The sequence below is a fragment of the Coturnix japonica genome, chromosome 1, assembly GCF_054131305.1.
Source record: "Coturnix japonica strain WE chromosome 1, WE-NBRP24, whole genome shotgun sequence".
Lineage (NCBI taxonomy): Eukaryota > Metazoa > Chordata > Aves > Galliformes > Phasianidae > Coturnix > Coturnix japonica.
In genome coordinates, this window is record NC_140663.1 from 73,048,750 (window position 1) to 73,063,332 (window position 14,583).

General features: G+C 41.2%; 2 protein-coding genes across 4 annotated transcripts in view; one reads left to right on the forward strand and one right to left on the reverse strand.

Annotated features, from left to right (window-relative positions):
* Window positions 1–426, reverse strand: part of GTF2E1 (general transcription factor IIE subunit 1) — a 46,053-nt gene extending 45,627 nt beyond the window's left edge. For both annotated transcript variants that reach the window (XM_085524728.1, XM_015874652.3), the window contains exon 1: window positions 351–426. The gene's annotated coding sequence lies outside the window, so the exon portion shown is untranslated. The remainder of the gene's footprint in view (window positions 1–350) is intronic.
* A 184-nt stretch (window positions 427–610) lies between these two features.
* RABL3 (RAB, member of RAS oncogene family like 3) lies at window positions 611–14,317 on the forward strand. Of its 2 annotated transcripts, none has more exons than XM_015874665.3 (8): window positions 611–668; window positions 1,115–1,206; window positions 1,941–2,070; window positions 5,010–5,124; window positions 6,544–6,715; window positions 8,106–8,177; window positions 9,223–9,261; window positions 11,745–14,317. In XM_015874665.3, the coding sequence occupies exons 1-8, from the start codon at window positions 623–625 to the stop codon at window positions 11,808–11,810; spliced, it is 732 nt and encodes a 243-aa protein (XP_015730151.1). In that variant the 5' UTR covers window positions 611–622; the 3' UTR covers window positions 11,811–14,317. The 2 variants fall into 2 exon arrangements, with proteins under 2 accessions (XP_015730151.1, XP_015730160.1); XM_015874674.3 differs by having other exon boundaries at window positions 6,565–6,715.
* The last annotated feature ends 266 nt before the right edge of the window (window positions 14,318–14,583 follow it).

Consider the following 14,583-nt stretch of genomic DNA (forward strand, 5'->3'; position numbering starts at 1 on the left):
CGTGCCAGAGCCCAGCTCAGGTGAGCATCTCTTAGGTTACAAACGAGGCTGTTACAAACGGGGCTCTCAACACTGGCTTCAGCGAGGCCCTCTGGGATGATTAGTACTCGAGGGGCTCAGCAGTATCACCAAAGAGAGAGAGAAAAAAAAACACCACAGAGAACACAAGAAGCGAGGCGAGTGCCGGTTCGGAGCCCAGGCCAAAGCGTGGCAGAGGGGCAGCCACTCGGGGTGAGCACACCAGAGCTCCCTTGGGGGCTATGCAGGCAGAGCCCCGAGACCGCCCGGGCCCGGCTCCCGGCGCGCACCGCAGCAGGCCCCGCGCGAGGCCTGCCCGGGCCGGCACTGACCTGCCGCCGCCGCCAGCTCTCCCTCCCTCTCCGGGCGGTGCTTCCGGCCGCTCCGCCGCCTGCGTCAGCACTGCGCGCCGCTTGCGTCAACCAGCCGCCTGGATCACCGCGCGAGCCAATCACATCCTCTCACAGCCCCAAATGGTCCCGCCCATGTGGGAGCTGTGCCAATAGAAAGCGAGAGCCGCGCCGCTCGTTCGAGCAGCCAGCGAATCGCGTGAGAGCACCGCGAAAAGGCGGGACGGCCGGGAGTTGTTGCTAGGTAGATTAAGATGGCGGCTCTGGATAGGGTCAAGGTGCTGGTGTTGGGCGACTCCGGTGAGTGCGTGCCCCCCTCCCTAACCGTGCCCACCACCCGCAGGCGGGGCGCATGCGCAGTGAGCCGCTGCCTGAACGTTAAAAGAGGGAAGATTTAGGTTGGATGTTAGGGGGAAGTTCTTTACTAGGAGAGTGGTTAGGTCCTGGAACAGGCTGCCCAGGGAGGTTGTGGATGCCCCGTCCTTGGAGGTGTTCAAGGCCAGGTTGGACGGGGCCCTGGGCAACCTGATCTAGTAAATGTGTATGTTTGGTGGCCCTGCCAGGCAGGGGGGTTGGAACTACATGATCCTTGAGGTCCCTTCCAACCCGGGTCATTCTGTGATTCTGTGAAAGGAAGGGTCTCCTCAAGACCGTTGATCATTAACCTGATTATCCCGGCCCCCATCGGCCCCTTTGTGGTGTGGTAGCTCTGCTGACCGGCGTTGTCCTCTGTTTTGGCCTTGCAGGTGTTGGAAAGTCTTCTCTCGTGTACCTCCTGTGCCACAACCAGGTGCTTGGAAACCCATCCTGGACCGTGGGCTGCTCTGTGGATGTGCGAGTAGGTGCCGGGCAGCCAAATGTGCTGGGGAAAAATTGGTGCCTATTTCCATATTATTTTCTGTAATATGGAAACACAGAGTCACTAAGGCTGGAAGAAACACACTAAGATGATCTAGTCTAACCTCCAACCCATCCCCACCATACCCGCTAACCACAGCCCTCAGTGCCACACCAACATGTTTCTTGAACACACTGACTGCACCACCTCTCTGGGCAGCTGTGCCACTGCCTCACCACTCCTTCTGAGAGGATATTTGTCCTTATATCCCACCCAAACCTCCCCTGGTGCAACTTAAGGCCATTTCCTCTCACCCTCTACTTGAGGGTACTCAGCTCAGTGTGATGTGTGATTCCTTCTCATTGCAGAGGATGAGGTTATTCACTTTTTCAATCCTGTGTACAGTCCTCGTAGCATAGTGATGAATGCTTTCGTCTTTACATCTACTTTAGTAACACACTGTATCACAAGGAGGCATAAGGTTTGCTAGTATTTGGGTGAGATGAATGCTTCCTGCTGATTCACCAAACTCTGTTTTATATGAGAAAGATCCCCAATATCAGCTGGCCACTGCCAGACTCTGTGCAGCCACAGTCACTTCAGAGATTTGAAATGCTGTCACTATTAAAATTTGCAATTTTTTATCCAAATACTGTTTTCCTTTGAGCTGTATTGTACAGATTAATGCCCAGAAGCTGATGCTGTGATTATGTATGATGTGAATTTTCCGTTAGATCCATGACTACAAAGAAGGGACTCCAGAAGAGAAGACGTACTATATTGAGCTGTGGGATGTTGGAGGTTCAGTGGGTAGTGCCACTAGTGTGAAAAGCACAAGAGCAGTATTTTATAACTCACTGAATGGTAAGTTTGCTTGGTATCAATCTCTTTTTTGTCACTTGTTTCTGTTGAGAGCTCTCTTGGTTCTGGAGCAGGACTCCTTTAAGGTTAGATGAGAACTGTCCCATTCTCTTTACTGATTCCTGCATATTTATAAAGGTTAAAAAAAGAAAAAAACACACACAAAAAATGATACCATTCTTAGCATTTTGTGGATTCAATTTTGAACTGGAAAGCTGTTTCAGGCAGACCTGTACAAATGAGCTTTATCAACCTTCCCCTTCAGTCTCATGCAGGTAGCGCTATGAGGAATCTTTCAGGTTGCAGTCATGTCCTTTCCAGCTATGCATGCAGACATTAAAGGCTGCTGTCGCCTCTCCAGACCTGATATATGTGGAGAAATACGATTCATATTTTCTTGTCTGTCTAGTTCCAAAACCTACAGTACAGAAATAATTATGTGAATTTATATGACGTGAACTTGAATTTATGGTCTGAACTTTGATAGTTATATCCCACGATGACAAACTTGAACTCTTCTCCCATAAAATTGCAATATTCTGATAACCATCTTGCCTTCTGCTCATTTAATTTGTCGAGTGATTTGTGGTAGTGGAATCTGCAACTTTCAAGATTGGTGGAAAGTTACATTTTACGCCATTTGAAAGGATGGCATCTGTTCCCTTGAGATACTGGCTTAAAGGTCTGCTGGTTCATCTGTATCACTAAGGTAGCAAATTGGAGATTGCATTTCAGTTATTACTTTTTTGGCATCCAAGGATAGTTCACTGAAAATAGATCTATACCTGATTAACATCTGCTTCTGAATCTCTCTCAAACATTTTGATTCTCATTTCTTGTTCCTCATCATTTGAGAGCCTTCAATAATGTTTTAAGCTGTACTGTAAGCAGTTTTTGCTCTGTGATTATTTAACTAGTTATTTCTTTCCCCTTCCCAGGGGGATAGCTGTATGCAGGTATCTCTTGCTTGTACTGTTAGCCAGACGTCTCTAAATAAGATTTGATTTGAGTTGTGCCCTCAAAGCAAGGGCCTCAAAATAAGCTTCTGTTGTACTTGAAAAAGAATGGAGTTCTTTTTGACATTTGCAGGCATGCCAGCCTGTGTAGGTCAGACTTGGAAATATCCTATAACAGCGCATTAGGAAATGAAATTTTAAAGTTATGTATCTATGTTATAATTGATGAAGTTATTAAAATAGAGCTGTTTATCTTCACTGCCCAAATGATATAATTGGCCGGGTTGCTTATGAAAACTGTTGGCTTTGGTAGTTAGGCTTGGCACTGTTGTGGTTTTTGGTTTGGTTGGTTTTTTTTTCATTAAATAAATTCCATTGTTAGAGCTTGTCTCGCAGGTTGCTTCTCACCTGATGTTAGAAGAGAAGATTAATGCATTCCTTCTGCCTGACTGCTTCACCTTACTGGGCTTGCAAAAAAGCCTGACTTCAAAAGACAGTCGGTGTTTGGTTGCAGCAGCGTCATTGCTGGCTTTAAGGGAGACCTGGGTGCTTTGAAGCTTGATACAGTTTACTCTTGAGTCTACCTCAGCTCTGGTGTGTGGATTGTGATACTCTAGGACAGTGAACAGGCTGTGGCTTGCAGACATTTTGTGGGAGGAACTTCTCCTTGAGCGGTCATTGGTCCTACCTGCCCTTTTTCATTGTTGTTTTCTCTGCTGGCACAGAGACACATTGTTGTGTTCTCTGTAGGCTTCCAGTGAAGCAGAGAAGGGAACCAACCTATCAAGAACACTGCTAGGGAAGTGTGTCTGGAGGTGTAGCGTGTTTCTCACAGATTATACAGCAGTGCCTATGAATCTGTTGACATGGGCCAAGTTATATCGTGTCATGCTTTTACTCCCTACACTAGAGATGGGCAGACGGTTCAGTTGTCTTTTCCTGCAATTGCTAAGATAAGTGCTTTGGAATAAAGATATTGTTGTGACATGATGGGAAATCTTGTAGCACTGAGTCTATGTGCACCATAGTGTGAGGTGGTGGAGAATGTGCTTGTTCTTAGTGTGTACAGTCGGTGGTATCTTTAGGAATTGAGGTGAAAGATTAAATGACGAGTATTCTCCACCAATGGGCTGTGAAGTGCGTTTAAAACAAATCCTGATAAGGATACGATGCCATTTGGTCCTTGAATTAATTACGATTTAAAGCCTGGAGGAAGTGGGAACGTTCCACAGGTTTCAGAAGGTGTGAATAAATAGATGAAATTTGCTAGCAGGAATTGGTAATGGAGTTAGGAACTGTGGTTATCAGAAGTGGGTGTCTGTTAATAGCACCACTAGGAAGTTTGGCTGGCAATTTTCCTCTCTCTGATTTTACATGATGAAAGATGATAGTGATGAAAAATGCTGGAAGCTTAAATACATGAAATCGTATTCATTCATATTTCTACCAGCCATTTAGTGGACCGTGAAAGTCTGTGAGTTTCTCTTGTGGATGCCTCCCCAAGTACTTGGCATCAGTTAGTGAAAATGCAGGAAAGCAATAGTGCTGGGTAAACCCTTTAAAACAGAGGAACAGCCTTTAGACTTCTCAGATGGTGTGACCAAAAAAGTGGTTATGTTTACTAATCAGGCAAAGCAGAGAAAGGATAACTTCTCTGCTGCAATACAGTTTTAGGCAGAGCAGAAGCAGAGAATGCCTGCAAGGCCACTTGCAGATTAAATCCTGAGGTGGCTGTTCTTTTCCCTTTTTTTTAATAAGATTTTTTTTGTTGTTGTTCTTTCCCAATTTCTGATAAGCAACTTTAAAAAAAACCAACAACTGTTGCATCACAATATTTTCTGTTTATCTCACTTACTGTAACTGATCTGGTTATACTTCCCTTTCCTGATTGTCAGATATCTGGGAACCTGTAGAAGTCATTTTGTGAAGATAAGAAAAAGACATGCATCATTAAATAGCATCTTGCTGCCTACTCTTTCACTTTAGGGATAATTTTAGTGCATGACTTAACCAACAAGAAATCATCCCAGAATTTATATCGCTGGTCTTTGGAAGCACTCAACAGAGATGTTGCTCCCACAGGAGTTCTCGTGACAAACGGGTGAGTAGAAAACATACACGTGCACAGTGAAGACATGATAATTCTAAGCTGTTGTGGGAGTCTTTGTTCATCCCTAAGTGTGAAAAACACACCAAGTTAGATGAGGCTGGACTTTTAAGAAAGAAATAAAAAATGAGGACGTACCAAAGGAAATCACTGTACTTTTCTTTTTGTGCTGCTAATCAGGCCATTCTCTCGGTAGATTCCCCAGCTGCATAGCAGAGACCTTGCTTTAAGGGAAAAGGTGTTTACTGTGCCCTTCATTTGCCTGAGTGTGTTCATTCCCTGATACTTGAAGAAATGCAAAACCCATGTACAGTAAGTGTCATGGAATGGCATGACTCTGTTTGGAAGGGCTTCCCCTGAATGCACCAAGACCAAGTACATTCGCTTTTTGGTGGATGGGAGTCATTTCAGGAGTGTATCTGAAAAAAAGAGCTTAAAGAACTCCATGTAAAGAACATGTTAATAATTAGCTTTCCAACATCTTGTCAAGTGTGTCCTCTTGTCTCTCTGTGTGTCATGTACGTAATCAAGGAGATTTTCAAGTCATTGATAAACCACACGCATGAGCGGAGAAGCAATAAAAAGGGCATTTATTTGTGGGTAGATTTCATTGTTTATCTGCCTGTGCTGCTACACAGGTGCTTCTATAGGAACATGGAAGAAGGGAAGGAGGGTTTTCATTTAAGCAAACTCAGAATTTCTCTAAAGCTTCACTTCAGGGACAGATGTTCAGCCCCTACCAATTACTTGATCAGGTTGTTGCTATTATTCATAAAATTACTTCACTTTAGTTCATCTTAAGTAAAACTGACAGGTATCCTAAGGGGAACGCTTGGTGTATGGATTTGTAATGATGTTTTATTACTATATCATTTATTTTATAAAGACTATCTTTGATCATAATTCATATCTGAATCAAAGCTTACTGGAATTCAGGGTGTACTAACTACCTTTACTTGAATGTAGAAACTAGTAACTTGACACCTCAGCAGTGTTATTGCGACCCTTTTGATCTAATGTGGGAAGGGATAACGTTTCACAGTTGTGATTTATTTCATTGTCCTGCCTTAAAAATGTTGGAACTTTGGATGTGCAGAGATGCTGGCTCCCTGCTTAGTCTCTGATGGCTGCGTATGCCTGGTATACTACTGAAAGAAACTCCTGTTTCTTGCTTATGTAAATTACCTAGCATTTCTTCTGACCTGCAGGTCATCTATACAGAGAAGAAATCCAATCATGCGGTTTCTTTTTTCTTTCTGTTTCTGTGTAGGGTCTTAGATGCCGAAGCCTTAATTTATGCATACAGCATGTTCTCACTTAGATAAATAATGTTTGTAAATTACTCTTATTTGAAAGGAACGGGGAGTCTTATGGTGCCCCTATGCTCACTTAGATGACCATCCCTCCATTCAGGATTATATTTGTTTCCTTCAGTGACTATGACCGTGAACAGTTTGCTGATAACCAGATTCCGCTGCTGGTAATAGGAACTAAGCTGGATCAGATCCCAGAAACAAAGCGTAATGAAGTTTTGACCAGAACGGCTTTCTTGGCTGAGGATTTCAATGCTGAAGAGATAAATTTGGTTAGTATCCTTGTCACCAGTGTTTTTCTTTTATATGGCAGTGATTCTGACTTTCTGTTAAGTAAAACCTGTTACAAAAATTGCAATTCTAGACATTTACTCAGTAGCATTGGAGTCATGCACATTTTGATTAGCTGACACCTCTATGTGATTAAATGATGGTCTTTGTTTCACTGTAGAAAGATAGAGGGGTTAGATAAAGGTGTTTCTCTTTCCTCTTCTTAGTTTTGACACAAAATATCTTTGAATGAAACATCAAGACCATGTTATTTGTTTCTGTATATGGATACATATGTGTAGTGGGTTAACCCCAGCAGGAAGTTAAGTACCACACAACTGCTTGCTCACTCTCACCCTGCAGGTTGGGGAAGAGAAATCAGAAGGATAAAAGTGAGAAAACTCATGGTTTGAAGTAATGACAGTTTACAATGAAAGTGGAAACTGTGCAAGCAAAGCAAGAAAGGAATTCATTTGCTTCTTCCCCTCAGCAGGCAGATACTTAGCTACTTCCTGCAAAGCAGGGCTTTATCATGCCTATGTAGCACTTACTTGGGTGGATAAACACCATCGGTCCTAGTGTCCCCACTTTCCTTCTCCTTTCCCATAGTTTTTATGGCAGAGCATGATGTCTTGTGTTATGGGATATTCCTTTGGACATTTGGAGTCAGCTTCCCTGGCTGTGTCTCCTCCCAGCTTCTTTCTCACTCCAATTTGCTTGCTGGTGCAGCAGCAAGAAGCAGAAAAGGCCTTAATGCTGTGTAAAAACTGTTCAGCAATAGCTAAAACATTCATGTATTGTCAACGCTGTTTTCAAACCCAAACCATAGCATCATGCAAACAACTATGAAAAAAATATACTCTTTTCCAGCTAAAACATTACAGTGTTTAACATTGTCAGTGTGCTCTGTAATTGTTTCTGCACATGAACAGTCTCGTGTAGGCAATACACATTATTAGCTTACTTTATAGCTGGTGACAGAAGGTAGATACGGGGAGCATAGGGGAGGTCAGAATTCTCTAGTTACTTTGCAGTGTAGAATTGGCTTTGCAACTAGTGTGGGGAGCCTACCCTTCCGGCTACCATCATTACTGCTTGTCTTGAGCAATTGATTTTGCCTTCAAATCTCTCATTCCCGAAACAGAAAAAGGAAACTTTTTTGTTTAGCTAAACTTAAAACACCACAGTTTGTTTGTTTGTTTGTTTGTTTGTTTTATTCTCAATCCATTTTTCTCTCAAATGACTTTAGAGATGAAATAATATCAGGTAGACTGCTCTCCTTCATTGACTGTATGCACATGTGTGAGGAAAAATGTTATGGTAATTTCCACGTGTATGTCTTCATTGCATTGATTCTCTTGTGCTTGGTTTGTTGACTTCCATGTGTTCTAGGATTGCACTAATCCTCGTTACTTGGCTGCAGGCTCATCCAATGCTGTCAAACTAAGCAGATTTTTTGATAAGGTAAGTCAAGTCAACTAAATTAGGTATTACTTCTCTACATATTGAACACTGTGATTTGAGCATGGAAAACAGTTATCTATTCCTTTCACTTTGTGCTTTTTGAGTGTGAATCAATTCAAGCCAAGTGTGGGCAGGCCAAAGGCTAGACTTCTCCTGGAGATCTCTGATCAACTTGCAGATTTGATTTTTGATCTGTACAGAGTAATGAAGAATGACTCACAACTGTGCAAAAACACTGCGTATACTATTGAAGTCATTTGGCAGACCAGAGGGTTTGCGGTGAGCTAGGAAAACGTGAAAATTGGTTAGCTCTATTGATCCTAGTTAAATCAAACTTCAGCTATGAAGAAACTTAGCACCTTACTTTTCTTTTCTCAGCAAGTGAGCATCAAGACCTACTGTGAAAATGACAGGATTGCTCTGGTTTAAGGCACTTTGCATCCCCTGGACAAAGAGATCATAGTGAAACAGATGATAACCCATAACAGATCGTTCTTCAGAAATGAAAATTGGCCTGAATTTTGCTGGGAGGAGGGTGCATGTTATGCAAAATGATACAAATTACTTTTTAATTCTTAGACCAGTGGTGGTGGCTGCATAGGTGCCCTTCAGCATGGGAAGTTAGTGTATCATTCTTAGAGAGCAAGTAAGGCTACCTTGTGTCAAACCTCACCTAAAGCCCAGTGGCCACCTGCAGAATGAGCTTTTGTGGCAAAACTGCTGCACCTGAAGAGAGGGATGGGAATAATATTCACTCTGATGTGGTAAGAAGACACCAATCCCCCCATTACTAAAGGAGGACTGTTTTCATTTGATATATAGAAGCTGAGGATGACGGCTTTACCAGGAATTACTGAAGGTGGCAACTCCTTCAGTGTACAACAAAACATTGTAATTAAAGCAGCAGGCCTGGAGCATGGGGCTTGGGTTCAGATCTCTCCCCAGTTAGCCACGAGTTTCAGTGCTCATGTATGAAGCATTGGTTGAAGTCTGAGGTTGTGCATGTGTTGCGCCTGCTAAGATTATTCTCTCACTGCTTTTCCAGGTCATAGAGAAGAGATACTTCTTAAGAGATGGCAATCAGGTTTGTAATTTTTTCTTACCTTTTTTGTTTCTCCCAGTGTTGTGAACAGATGATAGAGACCTTTTTTAAAACATGGGCTTCACGTGGCTTGAATGCTAATTTATGCTGGTAGTTGAGGGTTTTTTCTAATCTGTGGGAGCACAACTGCTTTGAATAGGCAGAAAAATGTCTGACTTCTGTCACCTGAAATGTTTGTAATGTGATCAGCAGTAAACTAAGTATGCTAACATAGTTGAGATAAATTGGGCTAACAGGATCTCTTTCAAATCTCTCGGCTTCAGGCTGCCAGCTTGCAAGTTTAAGCCAGAGATGCTGTCTTGAAGGTCAATGAAAAGGCTTTTTTGCACAGATGAAACTATTTATTTTATACAGATAGTTTTCATAGAACCAGTGGAACTGCAGAAAAAAAAACCTGCAGTATGATACTGCACTGTAATTAATTCCTGAATGGTTACATTAACTGTTTCCAGTACAGTTGGCAAAGAAGAATTAAAATGACTGTCTTGACAGGCAAGTTGCTTCAACCTTTTATTGCCCTATTTTCTCATGTGTTGTCTAATATGCAGGAAACAGTGAAGTTCTACTCATCGTATCTGTGAGGTGCTTGCAAATTATGGTGAATAGCACCACAGAAATAGTGTGAAATGTATCACCAAGTGTAGCAGATCTGAAAGCCCCTTAGGGAGAGTGGGAAAAAGTGAATCTGGAATTATAAAATGCTGACCTTGTGTGAGCATGTTCTTATGCCTTATATAAACAAATTTGCTTTTTTTCCTGCTTCAGTTCTGCAAGATTCCTTTTTATTTCTCCCCTCTCCACTCCTCACATCTAGAGAAACTGCCTTTCATGGAAACAATAGCTTAATGCAGAAATCTGATTGTGTGCTGGTTGTTACACGGTGTAAGGTTTTTATTTTCTTATTTGATCGTATCTAGTAGCTAGCCTGAGATTAACTTTACATTCCTTATGGTCTCATGCCAAAGTTTACATCCTGCTGATTACTGCTGTCATTTGCCTCATTGACAACGGCTCAGAAGCTTAAAACAAATCTTAAGCTGCGGTCAGCCATATTTAAAGACAAAATCCAAATTGGAATGGGTGACTTCAATATAAGCTCATAATGTTACTATTTGAAATGAGCTATTTCATGTGTCTCATGAATGTCTTTCTGGCTTTTCTACAATGGGTTTCTTCAATCCCTTACAGCTGTTTTTTCTCTTTTGTTATAGGATGGAAAGAATAATAAGTTTTGAATTGCTTGTAGCTGGGCTTTGATCAGATCATATAGACAAATGTTACTCTTAATTAATTGGATTTGATATAGTTTTTACTTTGATATAAGTTCTTAGCTATGGTGTCTTCCTACTTTTGAGTTATAATGACAGCATTTTTCATTTCTGAATTCCCAAAGTAGTTTGGATTAGGTGAGCTTCTGTGTAAAGCTACCTGGCTTTTCTCGGGGATTATTGCTTTTCAGGCCTGAATGATATCATTCTTGAATGAATACCTTAGTCCTAGGCCTGACTAAGTTTAACTTGTGATTCCGTAGTGGACTTTTATTTTGGGTAAGCTCTTTGCTGTCTTAGTTTACCAATGAATTACGTAGCCCATCAGTCTATTTCATACTGTGAATTACATTCTCTCCCCATATCAACCATAAATGCCTTTATTGTCCTAGCATGATCTGTAATGCTTGGCTGACACCTTCCATTTTAATATTGTGTATATCCTCTGAGAATCACCTTCCAACTTGGTGTCATCTGCAAACTTACTGAGGGTACACTAAACCCCCTCATCTACGTCATCAGTGAAGATATTAAACAATCTGGGCCCCAGTACTGACCCGTGGGGGACACCACTTGTAACAGGTTGTCAGCTGGACTAAACTCCATTAACCACTACCTTTGATGGTACTGAGTAGATTTTTTTTGTAAGTACTCACTGTTACAGTGTAACCAGTATATTCAGGTAGTCTGCAAAAATAAGAGTGCTAATCCTTTGTGTTACTGCAGCCTTTTCTATTCTGCTCTCTCAAAGCTTTCACCAATTGATAACACTGTACTTTCAAGTGTACATTGAGTAAAATGCTGCTGTCTCAGGTTAGAGGCATTAAGTCTCAACAGTTGTTTAATAGAATGTGATGATAATATATTATAGTTTTAAGGATGAATGGAGAAATTATGTGTTTGAATCTGGAGGAAAATATGGACTTTGAAATCTCTAATTAAGTGGTTTAGGATTCATTGTACACCTTGCCAAAAAAAGCCAAAAGGCTCCTAAAGGATCTTTACAGGACAAAAGATTCATACTGTAGTTTGACGTCTTGTTTAATGCTCCTCTAATACTAGTCTGAAGTGTTTTAGTCCTGATTCTGGGAACAGTGTAGAAGAGGATGGCACTGTTGCAGTGAGTGCGTTAAGAGGCATGTGAATATGAGTGAGAAGGAGCTCCTAATGCCCACAAGTTATCTTTTCTGTCTCTAGATTCCTGGCTTCTCAGAAAGAAAGAGATTTGGAGGAGGATCACTGAAGAGCCTTCATTATGACTGAATGCTGAAAGAGATGTGGAAGATGACTTCTCTGAGTTTCTGACAACATTCTCATTCCCACTGGGTGCTTGAAGACAGTCATTCTTATGTCAAGCAGAACAAAATGAAATCATGCATTGGCCAGGTAGACTGCTGAAGCTACTTTTGCCAGAAAAGACATTAGGAAGAATTTCCAGAAACCTAACTTGAAACCTAAAGTCCTTCTTAAGATTGCCTGAAGATATGGGAACATTTGGGGAAAGTGCAATAAATTCTGTGCCTCCCACAATGCAGTGGTAAAATGTCATGCATAGCACGTATATTTGATATCTTTTTCTCCATTTAGGAGACTTATGGATAGTCTTTGCAATGAATTACATTCATCTGACCTTTAACAGAAAGATGATACTGAATGGGCTTCTCATTTACAGTAAAATGAACAAAACAAGTGAGCAAAATGTAAGAACAAATAAGGGGTGGTCTGGAAGATAACAGAATGCTGTCATTAAATGTGTGGTGTTGTTTCACCTGAAACATAATATTCAGCCATAATGAAAAGGGATGAAAGTGATAGGTGAAAGATAAAAAAGGATTTGAAGCCTAAAAAAAAATCACAAGTGGAAAACAGATTCTGCTGCTTAAATTAAAATTGTTTACTTTAGAGACGATTAAGTAAATCAGATACTTCCATTTATTTTCTCATAATTGAGTGTTCTTGTTCTGTGTGTTAAGTTAAAGGGCAATGTCTTGAAAGCTGATGGAAAAAGTAAGGTTTTATACAGTGCTTATATGGAACAAATGTGGCGTGGTCTTGCTAAGTCTGAGAGCTTAGTGGATTCGGAGAATGTGAAATATAAGAACATCAAGCTTTAAAATGGATAGAAGTGCAAAAGAGATACAAAGCCCTGAAAAAGTAGACATGAAGTATGTCTATTAAGAAAGTTCCGTGATGTTTCCTTTTCGTATTTAGTTTTAAGAATGTGGAAATTATATTGGCCTCATCTGCTCTGGAAGTTGTTGGCTTTGTAAGTAGCCCAAGCTTTGTAGAGTTTCTTATCTCCCCAGAATTACGTAGAGTGGTGAGAACCTGATTCATGGCAGTTTATTGTTTCTTTTTGTTTTTCTCTCCGTTCTGATAGTCACTGCTAATGGTTAAGCCTCTGGCAAGGGCTAACTAAGAGCTGGAATTAGATACAGATACAGATTAATAATAAATGGAGGTAGAAGAAAGTAAAATGCTGGTGTGAAATTGACAGTGAGCTGAGTTCTGCAGTCTCCAGATTACATCTGCCTGCAGCTCTTCTGTAGCAGCTGCCTGGAAAGAAATGGAAAGCTGCCTATTGCTACTAATCAGGTACGAAAATGACAGCTAGGTATACCCGTCAAGCTTATTAAAAATATGAACACTTTTCTTTTCCTTAGGCCATTTTCAGAAATTAGAAATTTGCAAACGTGAGTGCATTAAGTTTTCAGGAGCGTGTATAAAATAGGTTATTAGTTTATGCTTAATTTTAGGAGCAGGAAAAGTAAGGTACTGAAATATGCATAGCTGATAATCCGTGAGCTATGCAGATCAGGATAACGCCAATGTCTGATTCTGCTCCCTTGATAATGAAAGCTAGAATTGTTTTCACAAGGTCAGATCCTGTCTCACAGTAATCAGAACTGGAGTCCCTCCTGTTACCAAGGAGCTGCAGAGTAGGACAAGAAAGCTGGGAAGGAGTATTTTTTCCTTCACCCTCTGGCTTCTTCAAGAGAATTGGAAGTGCAGCAGAGGAAGGAAGGACATTTAATTGAAAATGCTGTCTGGAACAACAGTTTCACAGGTCTTTGATTTGTAAGGAACAGCTTTCCAAAGTAGCCCTCTTCAATTAATCAATAAAAGAGCATTGTCTAGCATGTTATGGCGAAGTCCTGGCTCCAACTTACCTGTGTTTGAACACTTCGTTCCTGAGGCTCCCGCAAGAAGAGACAAAGTCATAGTGTGAGCAATCAGTTCATGCTCCAGGAATAGGAAAAAGTGCATAGGGCCTGTCCCTCAAGTGGGACTGAAGGCTGTGACAGTCAGATGTTGGAGCACATTAGAAATAGATGCTGTTAGGACAGAAGAAGAGAAGATGAAGAGAACAGTACTGACAAGAGCAGAGCATGTGTGCAAGCAGTAGAAGGTTAGCAGATTGAGAGAGAAATTTGCTTGAGGGCAGGGCTCCTGCTATAGGCCCAGCTATGTTTCTCTGGGCTCATTCATCTACCTGTGAGCCATATAACTCAGGATGGCCTGAAAATGTCTGAACGCTAGTTTTAAATTGTCATCAGAAAAAGCTGTGTTCATTTTTCTCCCAAATATTTGTTGCCCATGCCAGGTTATTTCCATTCGCTATCAAATTGACTTGCTGCATGGTCTGACAAGTGACTTCATGGACAATCTCACTGTCTCATCTACTAAGCGGAGGCATGGCTTTGACTTGTCTGTTTATCAAATTGTAATGCTTTCAATACACTGGCAATTAAAGAGTTTACTTTTTTAAATATATGATTCTGTATGTTTAATGTGAAGAAAATAAGAACAAAAGTTTTTCCAAGCTCTTTGTGTTGTCAAAATATTCCATTAGCACCACCCGTAACTCTGTTCTGCCACAAACACTGTCGTAACTTTGATATGGTCCATTTTAATGCAAAGAAATCCTTTAGACAGCTGTCATTTGATTATAATTCTAAAAGGCAAAGGCTACATTTCTGTAGTGTTCTCTGTCAGCAGCCCTGAAAAGTGATTGCAGACCCATCTGACCATTATT

Excerpts from the sequence above, each read along its gene's own strand:
- RABL3 (XM_015874665.3), top strand. The coding sequence starts at position 623 with ATGGCGGCTCTGGATAGGGTCAAGGTGCTGGTGTTGGGCGACTCCG. Across the intron at positions 1,207-1,940 it reads GCTGCTCTGTGGATGTGCGA|ATCCATGACTACAAAGAAGG; the intron begins GTAGGTGCCGGG and ends ATTTTCCGTTAG. Across the intron at positions 6,716-8,105 it reads ATGCTGAAGAGATAAATTTG|GATTGCACTAATCCTCGTTA; the intron begins GTTAGTATCCTT and ends CATGTGTTCTAG.